Genomic DNA, 13002 nt, shown 5'->3' on the forward strand with positions numbered 1-13002 from the left:
AGAACTAAAATACGCAGAACAAAACCCCATGGCAAAATGGATAGAATTGCAGGGAATTAGCTTCTGGGCCATAATACGGAATATAAATAATATGTATGTGAATGGTGTATATAGACAGTATAGACCGTATGTGAATATAAATGGTGTGTACAGCAGTAGTTGTATAGGATGAGTTATGACTACAGTAGAATACAGTATATACATATTAATTGGGTAAAACAGTATGTAAACATTATTAAAGTGACCAGTCTCTAAGGTGCAGGGTAGAGTACCGGTAGGCTAGTAACAGTGACTAAGGTTCAGGGCAGTGTACTGGGCAGAGGCCGGCTAGTGATGACTGTTTAACAGTCTGATGGCTTGGAGATAGAAGCTGTTCATCAGTCTCTCATGCCCAGCTTTGATGCACTTGTACTTTCTCTGCCTTCTAGATGGTAGCGGGGTGAACAGGCTGTGGCTCGAGTGGCTGAGGTCCTTGATTATCTACTTGGCCTCCCTGTGACACTTTGTTTGTAATTACAGGTAGATAACAGTGTAAAAATCCAATATGAATTATGAATTACCGTGATCAATTACATCAGGATATATCTATAGATGGGCAGATGAGGATTTCTTTCAATCATTAATACAAGGATTTGTCTGGACATTCTTATTGTTCTCTGTGTGGTAACACTAATGATTTTTCTAGTCATGTTGTTTGAGTTTGAGATCATTTATATGAATACTACCCATAACCTACATTGGCAGCCAGCCAGCATGCCACACACACACACACACACACACACACACACACACACACACACACACACACACACACACACACACACACACACACACACACACACACACACACACACACACACACACACACACACACACACACACACACACACACACTGCATAGTCCTACTGACACTCACTTTGACAATATTCATTGACAAAGAAGACACATCAAATGTGAAGCATTGTGTCCTGCTAATGTAGTCTATAGTCTCCATACAACATAATCCATTTAATGTGGAGGTGGAACTGTTAATGACAACGTGCTGCAGCCCTATTTTCTTAAGCGCAGTTGAATTTGGCGGAAGAAGACACGTCCTCTACGGATGGATGAGTACGCTGGAATGGAAACAAAACGGAGTTGAGCCGGTGGAGGCGGTACTTAGTCTAGCGCCATCAGTAAACTCATGTCAGTAGTAGGCTATTCAGCCGTTAGTCACTTGGCTGGAAGAAGGGAATACATGACAGAAGAAAGAGATCTCTGCCCAATTCTATTGGAACAGTCGTTGGTTTTATTGGGGAAAAATATGCGACCTTCAAGACTTAAAAGAACGTGATGGGGAAAGGAATACATTTTTTAAAAGAATATTGTAACTCGACGTCCATTGGAGGAAACCAGTTACTGTCTTTAGGCTTACTACTAGTTCTGTGTTTTATCAGACCAACGTTAGATTTTCATGGAGCATGTTCTTTATTATTAGCCTACCTGTACAGGTCTAATGTCTTAGTTAAAGACATTTAGCTGTAGGTAGGTAAGCTGCCTTGACGGGCACAGGCTAGATGGGATTCAAGGTTTTTCAAAAAATGTGATGGAGTCCTTCTCAAGGAGGGTAACGTTAACATGTTTATCTCGGGTATCAGATACGATAATTGTGGATCAATTTTCAGCAAAACCCGACGTCATTGACTTGTTTTCTTTATCGGCAAAAGTTGTGTTTGTTTAATTAAATCAACCACATGAGTTGCGTCTAAATTAAGGACGCGTTCAGAGGGGTGAAAGGCGACGCGAAGAAAATTTCCCGACAAGGAGAAAATACAGTTTAATTCAAATTCTCTGGAATTGTCCCTGTTCGACACAAGGAAATGGAAAGTGAGGTTTTTACGCCATTGTTGGAACAATTTCTGCTCACGCCATTGGTCGCCTGGGTAAGGCACCCTAATGAACCATTCTATGGGAATTTGAGTAAAGCAATTAATCAGGGTATCCCAAATAAATGCCCTGTTTAACAAGTGATTTGGTTTTGATGACAGGTTTGGTGTGTATTGTCATATTTTTCAGGTTAAGGCGGCTGGGCATTCATCAGGAAACGATGGAACCAAACTATCGGAATACATTGAATTGTTGGATGGCGTCTATTTAAACGAGATCATGCTTGAGATGTAAGTAGTAGCCTGTCTGTCATTTATGGGCGCTCTCTGTCTTTCACATGAATGAATGGCCACGCGTGCTTCTGATCCATTGGCCACTCATCAAGTTTTGCCCTGCACTGTAGGTTATGGTGGATTCATGACACATTCAGGACAAAAAATGTTAAACGAGTTCCACAGACACATTTCACTAGTGAAGTATGTCAGCCATCGATGCAACTAGATTCGGTGGTCTAATCAGAATGAGTTGTAGGTATTTTGAAGCAGACCGTTTCACGAGTTCTGTATTGATGGCGGAGTCTGCAGCAGGTCATCTTCCACGCGAGCAGTCAGTCACTGACAAATGTCAGAATGTGAATTGCAATCTGCAGCCTGCTGAAGACCTCCTCTCCCTGGCACTTGCTCTTCTTGCCCGCTAGAATAATACAGAGGGCAGCTAGTCTACCTCACTCACCCAGCCTACCCCTCAAGGAGTAGAAATGAGGAATCTATCCATCTCTGCCATGACCACTGACATGCACTATACAAAAGAAGCTGGTTTCCACCCATGCTTTTGTCTGGGCTAGGTTTGCATTAAAAGGTAGCCTATGTCAACTTTGGCCTACTTATCCTGTATGAGTAGAATGAACCCTAACCCAAGTTATTTATTATGGGCATTATCACTCTGGATTCAAAATCAGAAGGTAGACGTCAAATAAATTCATTTTTTGTTATTGCAGAGCACTTTCTTCTCACACTATGAGCTTGTTACTTCTCACACATTCTATTAACAGGTCTAATCTCTACTGGCCCAGAGTATCAGTTAGCTCACAGTTTCCAGGTACTAGCTGTGCTCATGCTGCCTTGGCAACACTCATCAGGCCTCAAATCTTACTAGGTTGCCAATGACCTTGCAAACTCTACTCGGTGTTTTTTTGTTTTTGTTTTTTGTGGCAAATTTTGGTATTGTATTCATATCCATTACTCCAGTCATACCAGTAGGCCCTGTTTATAATTGCCAATATAATCAGTCAAAGCCTAATATTTGGATTTGTTGATTCTCATCCCATGACCAGTTTTCAGTTTAAATGAACTGTAGTTTAGCTTTGCTTGTCTGGCCGGCAGGTTGTTGGGGCTGGCCAGTCACTTCATCCTAGCTCTTTGTGTGTGTGCATGCGTGCACAGTCAGTTTTGGGCAGCTGTTGGCACTCGTCTGCCCAGCAAGACTCCCACACAGAAGGCACATTGTCAAAATCTGTTGGGAAGCAGGTCTTTGTCTCACTCTCCATTTCGTCAAGGCTACATGTTCATCTTGCGTTGGCTGGTTTAATATTCACTGGTAAATATTTACCTTGTGCTGGATGAAGTTATTATTATTCCCCCCATGTTTGTCCTTGGTTTAGTTGATTCGACCATATCAAAACTCAGACTTCCAGTTTATTTAGTGAAGTTGTACAAAAGCGTAGATTTAGTTCATGTTAACCATGTTACAGCTCATATGACTTCAGTTTATTCAACATCTCATTTCTACTAAACTTAATGTTGTCTGCAGTGACGATGAGTTTGTATGCAGAGTGGAGAGCTGTGTTAAGTGATGAAAAAGATTAACTGCCCAGCGGGTCTGTAAAGTTGATGGCTTTGCCCAACAATACGCACTCTCACTGCCCAAGTCTGTGTTGAAACTCCTGCCGAGTGCTGTTATCGTGGGTGTAACGGTAGGCATACTTGGTATTGACCTGCCTATGATCAATGTAGCCTCGCAAAGGGGTGCTCAGTCTTGTCCATGAGCAGCCATTAGAAAGATAAATGGATGTCTGATAGATCAAACAATTAATTTAAAACCACATTTCTACTAGGCGTACAGGCATCATCCATCTAGCACAGAGCTGTGTAGACCTTCAGATTGGCATGCTTTGAAGTAGCGGGTGTATCATGTACTGCATAAAATTAACATGTAATGAGTTGCAGTGCTTGTTGTACAAATAGTGAGTTTCGCTTACTACCATTTGAATCTTCTCATGTTGAATACTGTATGTGTGTGGTTCATCATGTACTGTACACAGATAGGAGCTCCAAATGATTTAAGCATCTGTATGTTTATTTTGTAGTATCTCTCCAAGTTGTTGACAGGGAGGCAGGCAGACTTAAGTTGTCCATGAAGCACAGAGGCCCTACTGGATTATCTAACGGCTAGTTGGACTCACAGATGGCATGTTGTCACTGTCCTGCCCCTCAGTCACTACTGCCCAGCCAATTAGACCACCTTTCCGCAATATACTGTAGGTCTGTTTTCTTGTGTGGAGCACAGACTGGACAGAATTGAAATTTCTCTCTTCTCATTGCATTGGTCAAAAAGCAGGTTATTTTTTTCTGGTTGTACTGGCATATATTACAATGGTTCAGGTCCACAGTTGTAATAAGGTGAATGGCTGCATTTTCAGTGTCTGGGATGGTTGACCTCAAGGCCAAATTGTAGCACAATTTAGAGCTAAACCTGTTTTTGAAGCTAAATTTATGTATCAAGGGTAACTACATCCCCCTCAATTCTGGAAGTGATATTGTTAGTGTGCTATTTTCCACTTCAGTGTTCAAATACATCACCTCAGTCCATGAAACTCAGATGAATGAGACTAATGAGCATGTCACACACACACACACACACACACACACACACACACACACACACACACACACACACACACACACACACACACACACACACACACACACACACACGTTAATTCCACCTGAAGCCATGCAGCAGCTGTAGGGAAACTACATGCTCATTGTTCCTGAGCCTCTCCCTCAACACCTTAGTCAGGACAAAATCACAGACGAGTGTGGCCCACTTCCAACGCGACATGGCCACTTAACGCAGTGGTGCAGCAGTTTAGAGGAAGCTCTGTTGAAGGACAACAGTTGAATTATCTTATCTTGAATTATCTTCCCACTGGAAAAAAAAATGGGTGTTAAGACAGGGCGGCATCACAACTACCACCTCTGCACCACTGCTGAACCAGAGACAACACGTCTCCATGCACGCTGTCTCCCTGTGTTTTCACTGAGCAGCATGCCTCCTGCTTTTGTTTTCTCCTGCTTAGGAAGACTGGGTATAGTTTGGATTCTTGCTGGACGGCTGGTGTATATTTGTTGAATTTCCCTAGCTAGGTTATTTTTCCTTTGGAGATCAAAGGCTTCAGTCATAGGCTACCACTGACAGCCAGCTAGCTATTCCGTTTATCTGCCTGAACCAAGACCTCTCTCCGTGTCTACCTATGGTTGGTGTGAACACAACAGAGCTTGTGGTTCTGTTTTTGAATGGTAATGTAAACAGTGGGCATTATTATTATTATTATTATGCCTGATGTCTTGTGCTTCACTCACATGGTCACTAGACTACGGTATTGAAGGAGGATGTTATAAGCTGGAAAAAAGCCTTGTGAGTCAGACATGCAGGAAGCAGCTGTTGTGACCTTGAAAGGGTACTGCTTTAACAAGGCCATGCAGAGACTCACAGGAATAGGAACGGCCCTATGGAAATGTACATGAATGACACACAGCTTCATACAGAACCAAACTACCCGTTAAAGCACAAGGCCACGAAAATAAGGCCGAGGTGCAGAACCTACTGCAGCTGTTCCCTCTCCCTGGATATTATAACGTGTGCTGTACTGTAGAAAGAGTATGTTACAGTAGATTGCCGTGATACCAGTTGTGGCTTTCAGGAGCTTTGAGCTGAAAAATGGAAATGATTGGGCAACACTATAGCAGCTCCATGAGACACACACACACTGTCATCCTGCCTGCATAGTTCTGAACACCGCCTCACCACAGTGGGACAACTGTAGTCATCATCCACATTCCTCTCTGGTGATTCCCCCAGCGAGCCCTCCATGTGCCTGGGAAGTAAATCACTCCTCCCCACTAGTGTGTTTGGACTGAGAGGCTCACTGGCTCTGTCCTCCTCGTGCTGGGCAGCCTGCCCCTGCTCTACTCTCTGCTCCTGTTGACTTTGATGCCGCATGTCAGAAGTAGGTTATTTCCCAATGCAACACAGGAGCGCCCTGGGCAGTACTGTGCTCTGCATTGACTATTGACTTGTATGTTGACTCCCCATTGTCTGAAGCCTATATGATCATCGTGGTACATGATTTGGGTTTTGTCTACCTCACAAAGTGCCCTATTCAGGCTCCTGCAGTCACTAACACTGGGGGTGATGTAGTCCAATGAGGGAGGAGGAGTAGAGGCCTCGGCCTAAAAAAACTGAGCCACGGCGGGATTGGGATTGTGTTTTCAAGGCACATTGAATTGGCTGTGTGTTTCTGGCTCTGTGATGTATAGAGAAGTTAGTTACTAAATTAGCATCCTCCTTCCCAGCTCCCTATGTGCAGCCAATGCTCGGCTTGAAAGGATTTCAGCTCCCTCCATGCTATTTAATTAGGGGTTAAGATGACCCCACCCCCAAAGTGCTCCTCTAGAGGGGCTCTGAGTGAGCGGTGGGGTTATGTGGCCAGTGCTATTCAAAGTGCCCTTAAAGTGGACCCTGTCTTTCTGATTTGCAAGACTGAGGGGACAGTGTGTGTGTGGGAGCATAGCTGATCAAAATGCCTATTGACACACGCTCCCCTTCTCAGGATAGTTGCTTTCATAAAAAATCATGAATGTTTATTTATCATAGTTCAATGATAGCTCTCTGGTCTTAATTTTTTATAGGCCAACTGCTAAGTCTTAACAATACAGGGGGTTTCAGGAAGATGCTGGAAACTCTGTTTATTCTATTTTATCAGTTGCTTGGCAACGGGCCTATTTTTCCATTATGAGTATTATGACCGAGGCGCATTAGAGGTTCATTTTATCCCTCACCGAGTGTTCTAATTCCATGGAAGCCAAATCTAGAACCGAGTTAACGGTGAGGGGAGAAATTGTGCAAGGTTAATTTGAAATTAGCTGTGCACGCATGAGGTTGTGTTAGACATGAATGCTGAAAGATTGGATCACAGATGCGGGCATGTATGACTGCACGCACATGCTACACATGTACATGCACTCATGCAGGTAAACACACAACCCTGTTTACAATAGATTTAACCTCTCTGGGATATGTGGGACGGTAGGGTCCCACCTCGCCAACAGCCAGTGAAATTGCAGGGCGCCAAATTTAAAAAACAACAGAAATCCCATAATTAAAATTCCTCAAACATACACGTATTTTACACCATTTTAAAGAAACTTGTTGTAAATCCAGCCACAGTGTCCGAAAAGGCTTTACGACGAAAGCACAGCAAACGATTATGTTAGGTTAGTACCTAGTCACAGAAAAACAGCCATTTTTCCAGCCAAAGAGAGGAGTCACAAAAAGCAGAAATAGAGAAAATTAATCTCTAACCTTTGCTCTTCATCAGATGACATTCATACGACTTCATGTTACACAATTCATGTATGTTTTGTTCGAATAAGTTCATATTTATATCCAAAAATCTCAGTTTACATTGTTTACAATAATGTCTTGCTTCCAAAATATCCGGTGATTTTTGCAGAGATGTTGATGACGATACAAGTGTTATGCATGGAATTATAGATACACTTCTCCTTAATGCAACCGCTGTGTCAGATTTCAAAAAAGCTTTACCAAAAAAGCACACCATGCAATAATCTGAGTACAGCGCTCCGACAACAAAATAAAACCTTACAGATATCCTTCATGTTGTGGAGTCAACAGAAGTCAGAAATAGCATTTATAAATATTCACTTACCTTTGATCTTCATCAGAATGTACTCCCAGGAATCCCAGTTCCACAAATGTTTGATTTATTCGATAAAGTCCATCTATATCCAAATACCTCCTTTTTTGTTTGCACGTTTAGTACACAATCCAAACTCACGAGGCGCTGGCAAGTCCAGGCATAAGTTCAGACTAAGTCCAATTACAGTTCTTAGAAACATGTCAAACGATGTATAGAATCAATCTTTAGGATGTTTTTAACATAAATCTTCAATAATGTTCCAACCGGAGAATTCCTTTGTCTGTAGAAATGCGATGGAACGCAGGTTGCTCTCACGTGAGCGCACGTGATCAGCTCATGGCACTCTGCTGAGACCCCTCATTCAATCAGCTCTCATTCCCCCCCTCCTTCACAGTAGAAGCCTCAAACAACATTCTAAAGACTGTTGACATCTAGTGGAAGCCTTAGGAAGTGCAATATGACCCCATTGACACTGTATATTCGATAAGCAATGACATGGAAAAACTACAAACCTCAGATTTCCCACTTCCTGATTGGATTTTTTTCTCAGGTTTTTGCCTGCCATATGAGTTCTGTTATACTCAGACATCATTCAAACAGTTTTAGAAACTTCAGTGTTTTCTATCCAAATCTACTAATAATATGCATATATTAGCAACTGGGCCTGAGTAGCAGGCAGTTTACTCTGGGCACCTTATTCATCAAAGCTACTCAATACTGCCCCCCAGTCCCAAAGAAGTTAATGAACATGCCATGCCATGCCATTTGGGTTTAATGGCCACACAATAAATTTAGAGATTTTGTTGTCAAAAAAATTGTCCCATCCTCCAACATTGGGAGATAATTCGCTTTATCAGCGACGCCTTTAAATCTCCAGACCAGTAGATCATTGGAACGCTGCATGGACGCACCATCAGATTGGCTTCAGTAAGAAATTAGGTCAGAGGAGAGCATCCAGAGACTGAACTCAAGCCATCTGGCCAGTGAAGGAGCCCAGTGGAGGCCTGCGTGTGTTTAATCTCTGAGCTCGTAAACCATGTTGGTCCAAAACCTTTTGGTTGATGATCATCAAAGCAAAGCTCTGAACTAACAGACAGTAGATGAGAGGGACTCAGAAATTGGGTCAACCTTGATTGTCTGTGAGGACAGATGAGGGGAAATTCCTCTGCTTTTGTCCTGTCAGTGTTCAAGAATTCAATTCAATACCCCTTTTTTTTACATTTCAGGTAGTTTCATAAAGTATTCCTCAAAGTGTAATGAACATAGTTTTGAAAATAATAATGCTAAATGATTTAGAATGCATGATTAATTACTAAAATGTTGATTCATTAAAGGCAGATTGTTGGAATTGCATTGAAGTTTTTAAACATTTTAGTCATTTAGCAGACGCTCTTATCCAGGGTGACTTACAAGAGCAATCGGAGTGAAGTGCCTTGCTCAAGGGCACATCGGCAGGTATTTCACCTAGTCTGCTAGGAGAATGTCATGCATTCCTCATACACTCAGAGCAAGGAAAATACTTATTGTTCTGATGTTCCACACCCATGCTTAGTATGTCTGGAATGTCTGTTAATGCAGGTTGACACTCCTGATAAGTTACACTCCTAGCCCTGGGGCAGCACATCTCATATACTAGAATGCACTCCCTCTGTGATTCTCACACCAGACTCAAGTAATTGTTAAGTGAGTTGTTTTCGCTACAAACTGTCCTGCAACACAGACAAACGTTCCAAAGTTTAGACCAGGGCTCTCCAACCCTGTTCCTGGAGAGCTACTGTCCTGTAGGTTTTCGCTCCAACCGTAATCTAGTGTACCTGATTTGTTATAATTAGCTGGTTGATCAGCTGAATCAGGTTTGTTACAACTGGAGTTGGATTGAACATCTAGAGGAAGGCAGCTCTCCTGGAACAGGGTTGGAGAGTCCTGGTTTTGACTTAGCTCTGTTCGTACTGGGGTCATCAACACAACCATGAGAAATGTCAATGTTCAAACACTGATTTAACACTGTACTGCTAATGCAGCATTTTACTGACTGACTGAAAGGCAGAAAGTCAATTTACAAACGGATTTATCTACTCTGCTCTTATTCTCATCTATTTTTTTTCCCCCACAGAAATCCAAAAGCCACTGTTCAAAGAACCAACAAGAAAGTGAACAATGACTCAACACTGCGCATACAAAACCTCTCCATCCTGATCCGGCAGATAAAGTCGTACTACCAGGTGAGTGGGCAGTTAATTAACCCTAAAGCTCTAATGGAAAAATGATACAGATTGCATCTGGTGCTGAGGTCTGGTTCATTGTGCTGATCTGTTAAAGCCATTAGCTTCCTTGCTCTTTGGGATCAATGACATTTTCTTCCCTGAGGTTTGTCAGCAAGACACGTTTCAGTGGAGACTGCCTTGTACACACACACACACACACACACACACACACACACACACACACACACACACACACACACACACACACACACACACACACACACACACACACACACGTGTGCACAAAATCAAGTTTAAACTAGCCTATAAACAAATACACACACATTGGAAAATAAGTATAAACACACACATATTTGAAGATGTCTGTGGCTGGTGTGATGTGGCAAGGGGACCTCCATCCAGATGTCACGGAGGCTTCTATAAATGGAAGGGAACTGCATGCAGACATGTTAGACATTTTTGGAGCTGAAACGCAGCACACTAATGTGGTTCTCCGTCTCACGCTTTAAATAATGAAGAACTGGGATGTATTTTGGCTTCAGTTTTGTGAGCGCTCAGAACACTATTAAAACGGACACACTATGAGGAGTTACTTACCCACTATAGTAACTTTAAAAGCTGTCTTCCAGTAGTGTCTCAGTTTTGCTGCTTGGCTGATGTTTTCATTGCATTAGATCATATCAGGTTCTTGCATGTGAGAGTAAATTCAGAGCGTGGTTGATATTTCCATTCTGCTCAAGTAATGAGACTTCCCATTAATCTGATGGATAGAGGGAGGAAGGGGGGCTTCCTGGTGACAAGATCTGGTATACACAATGACTGCGAATGGAGGGGCTCTGGCCTTAATATAAGGGAAGTTTATCTGGCTGTCAGCACCTCTGTCCACCAACTTTTTTGCCAACCTCACATCCGAGAGGGAGAGAGAGAATACAATATACAGGTGCTTATTTGAAGTGTTTGTTTTTTAAAAGGATTTTTATCCGCTTGAGGTTTTGCCGCCAGTCAAGTCTATCTGCTGCTGTTACATTGAGCCAATTGATACGTCGCTGCTTTTGAGAGGATTCCAGTCGCATTAGTTTTCAGAATGTTTCCAGAGTCAAGTACCGGGATCAGCTATGAGGACTGCAAGGGCACAGCAGACTGGCTGTTGGCCCAGACCTCTGTTCGCCCCCTGGTGGGCATTGTGTGTGGTTCAGGAATGGGAGGACTGGCTGACATGCTTAAAGACCAGGTGGCCTTCAACTACAAGGACATCCCCAACTTCCCCCAGAGCACAGTGGATGGACATGCTGGTCGCCTGGTGTTCGGGATGCTGAAGGGAAGGCCATGTGTGTGCATGCAGGGTCGCTTCCACCTCTACGAGGGATACGCCATCCAGCAGATCACCCTGCCCATGCGGATCTTCAGCTTGCTGGGTGTTGAGACAGTAATCCTGACCAACGCTGCTGGCGGTCTCAACCAGGACTTCAAGGTGGGAGACATCATGATCATGAAAGACCACATCAACATGCCTGGGTTCGCTGGCAACAACCCACTGTCTGGACCTAACGACGACAGGTTCGGCGTGCGATTCCCCTGTATGTCTGATGCGTACGACAGAGAGCTGCAGCAGCTGGCTGTGGATGTGGGAGAGGAGCTGGGCTACGGTGACTTCCTGCGTGAAGGCGTGTACTGTGTCCTGGGCGGGCCCTCGTTCGAGACCATTGCGGAGTGTCGCATGCTGCACAAACTGGGAGCTGACGCTGTCGGTATGAGTACAGTTCATGAGGTGATTGTAGCGCGTCACTGCGGCATGCGAGTGTTAGCCCTGTCCCTGATCACCAACAAGGCTGTGATGGACTACGACAGTGAGGAGAAGGCCAACCACAAGGAAGTCCTGGAGACAGGCCAGCACCGCTCCATCCAGCTGCAGAAACTGGTCTCTACCATGGTCACTCGCATGGAGTACAACAACACCAACGCCTAAATGAACGAATGGAACCAACCACCAATCTTATAGAAATATATTTCCTACAGTGGGCATCCCCATTTAAGTCCGTGGGGAGCTGATGGGTTGGCTAGCGGCCATTTTGAGTGTACCAATGAAGGGTGCAGTCAAATTGCCGTGATCTGAAGGGCTATTTCCCTTCTAGGAATTATATTTATATTGTGAAACTGGCCCTGAATCAGTAGAAACCGACCGCCTTGAAGCTATGAAACCCAATGACCTGCGTTTGACTTTAAAGTGCCTGATCTGAGAGCTGTGTGAAACAGCCACTTACTGGCTGACGCCTCACCCTCAGTTGTTGAGTCCCTCTCACTTTTTAAAACATTCTTCCTATTTTTTTTAAGCGAGTGTACATTCCTGCCGTGAGCAGCTCTACGGGCGGATTCTATTTGAGTCGTTGTTGTTATTGTTGCTATTATTGTCTATTAGAAGATGGTGTTAATTTAGTATTGATCTGCAGATGTTAATGTCTCGATTTAACTTAACAGTGAGAACTCGGTGAATGCACCAATTTGTAAGTCGCTCTGGATAAGAGCGTCTGCTAAATGACTTAAATGTAATGTAAATGTAAATAATTCACATGAAGGTCGATAAAGAATTTCAGCCGTGATATGTTGGTGTTTCTGCTGAAGGTGCTGATGCTGGGAGAGATAATTGGTCGTCTCAGGGTGTCTTGGCACTCAGAATGATAATCAGGAAATGCACTTGATCCAGCATGCACAACACCAACGGCAGGAATATGTGGAGCTGACTATGGGGGATTTACCCAGCAGAACAGTCTGACACAGCCGTGGGAAATCCTCTCCTCAATCTGGACAGAGATGTTCCCTCCAGTCGGCCACCAATCGATCTTCCTATCGTCATCTGCAAGTCTCAATGCAGAAACTACGCAGTCACATCCCCATAAGCCCAATGCTCATCA

The 13002-nt window shown here is 43.5% G+C and overlaps 2 protein-coding genes across 10 annotated transcripts in view; both read left to right on the top strand.

Annotated features, from left to right (window-relative positions):
* The first annotated feature begins 1174 nt into the window (after positions 1–1174).
* LOC124038310 (girdin-like) overlaps positions 1175–13002 on the top strand; it is a 93080-nt gene continuing 81252 nt past the window's right edge. For all 9 annotated transcript variants that reach the window (XR_006839342.1, XM_046354026.1, XM_046354031.1 and 6 more), the window contains exons 1-3: positions 1175–1923; positions 2057–2157; positions 9982–10090. Coding sequence is in view for 8 of the 9 variants with exons in the window: in XM_046354026.1 (XP_046209982.1) it covers positions 1861–1923; positions 2057–2157; positions 9982–10090 (273 nt within the window). In the remaining variant the exon portion in view is untranslated. The remainder of the gene's footprint in view (positions 1924–2056; positions 2158–9981; positions 10091–13002) is intronic.
* LOC124038312 (purine nucleoside phosphorylase-like) lies at positions 11044–12348 on the top strand. Its single transcript, XM_046354035.1, has one exon. The coding sequence runs from the start codon at positions 11178–11180 to the stop codon at positions 12057–12059; it is 882 nt and encodes a 293-aa protein (XP_046209991.1). The 5' UTR covers positions 11044–11177; the 3' UTR covers positions 12060–12348.

This window comes from Oncorhynchus gorbuscha, linkage group LG06, assembly GCF_021184085.1.
Source record: "Oncorhynchus gorbuscha isolate QuinsamMale2020 ecotype Even-year linkage group LG06, OgorEven_v1.0, whole genome shotgun sequence".
Taxonomy (NCBI): Eukaryota; Metazoa; Chordata; class Actinopteri; order Salmoniformes; family Salmonidae; genus Oncorhynchus; species Oncorhynchus gorbuscha.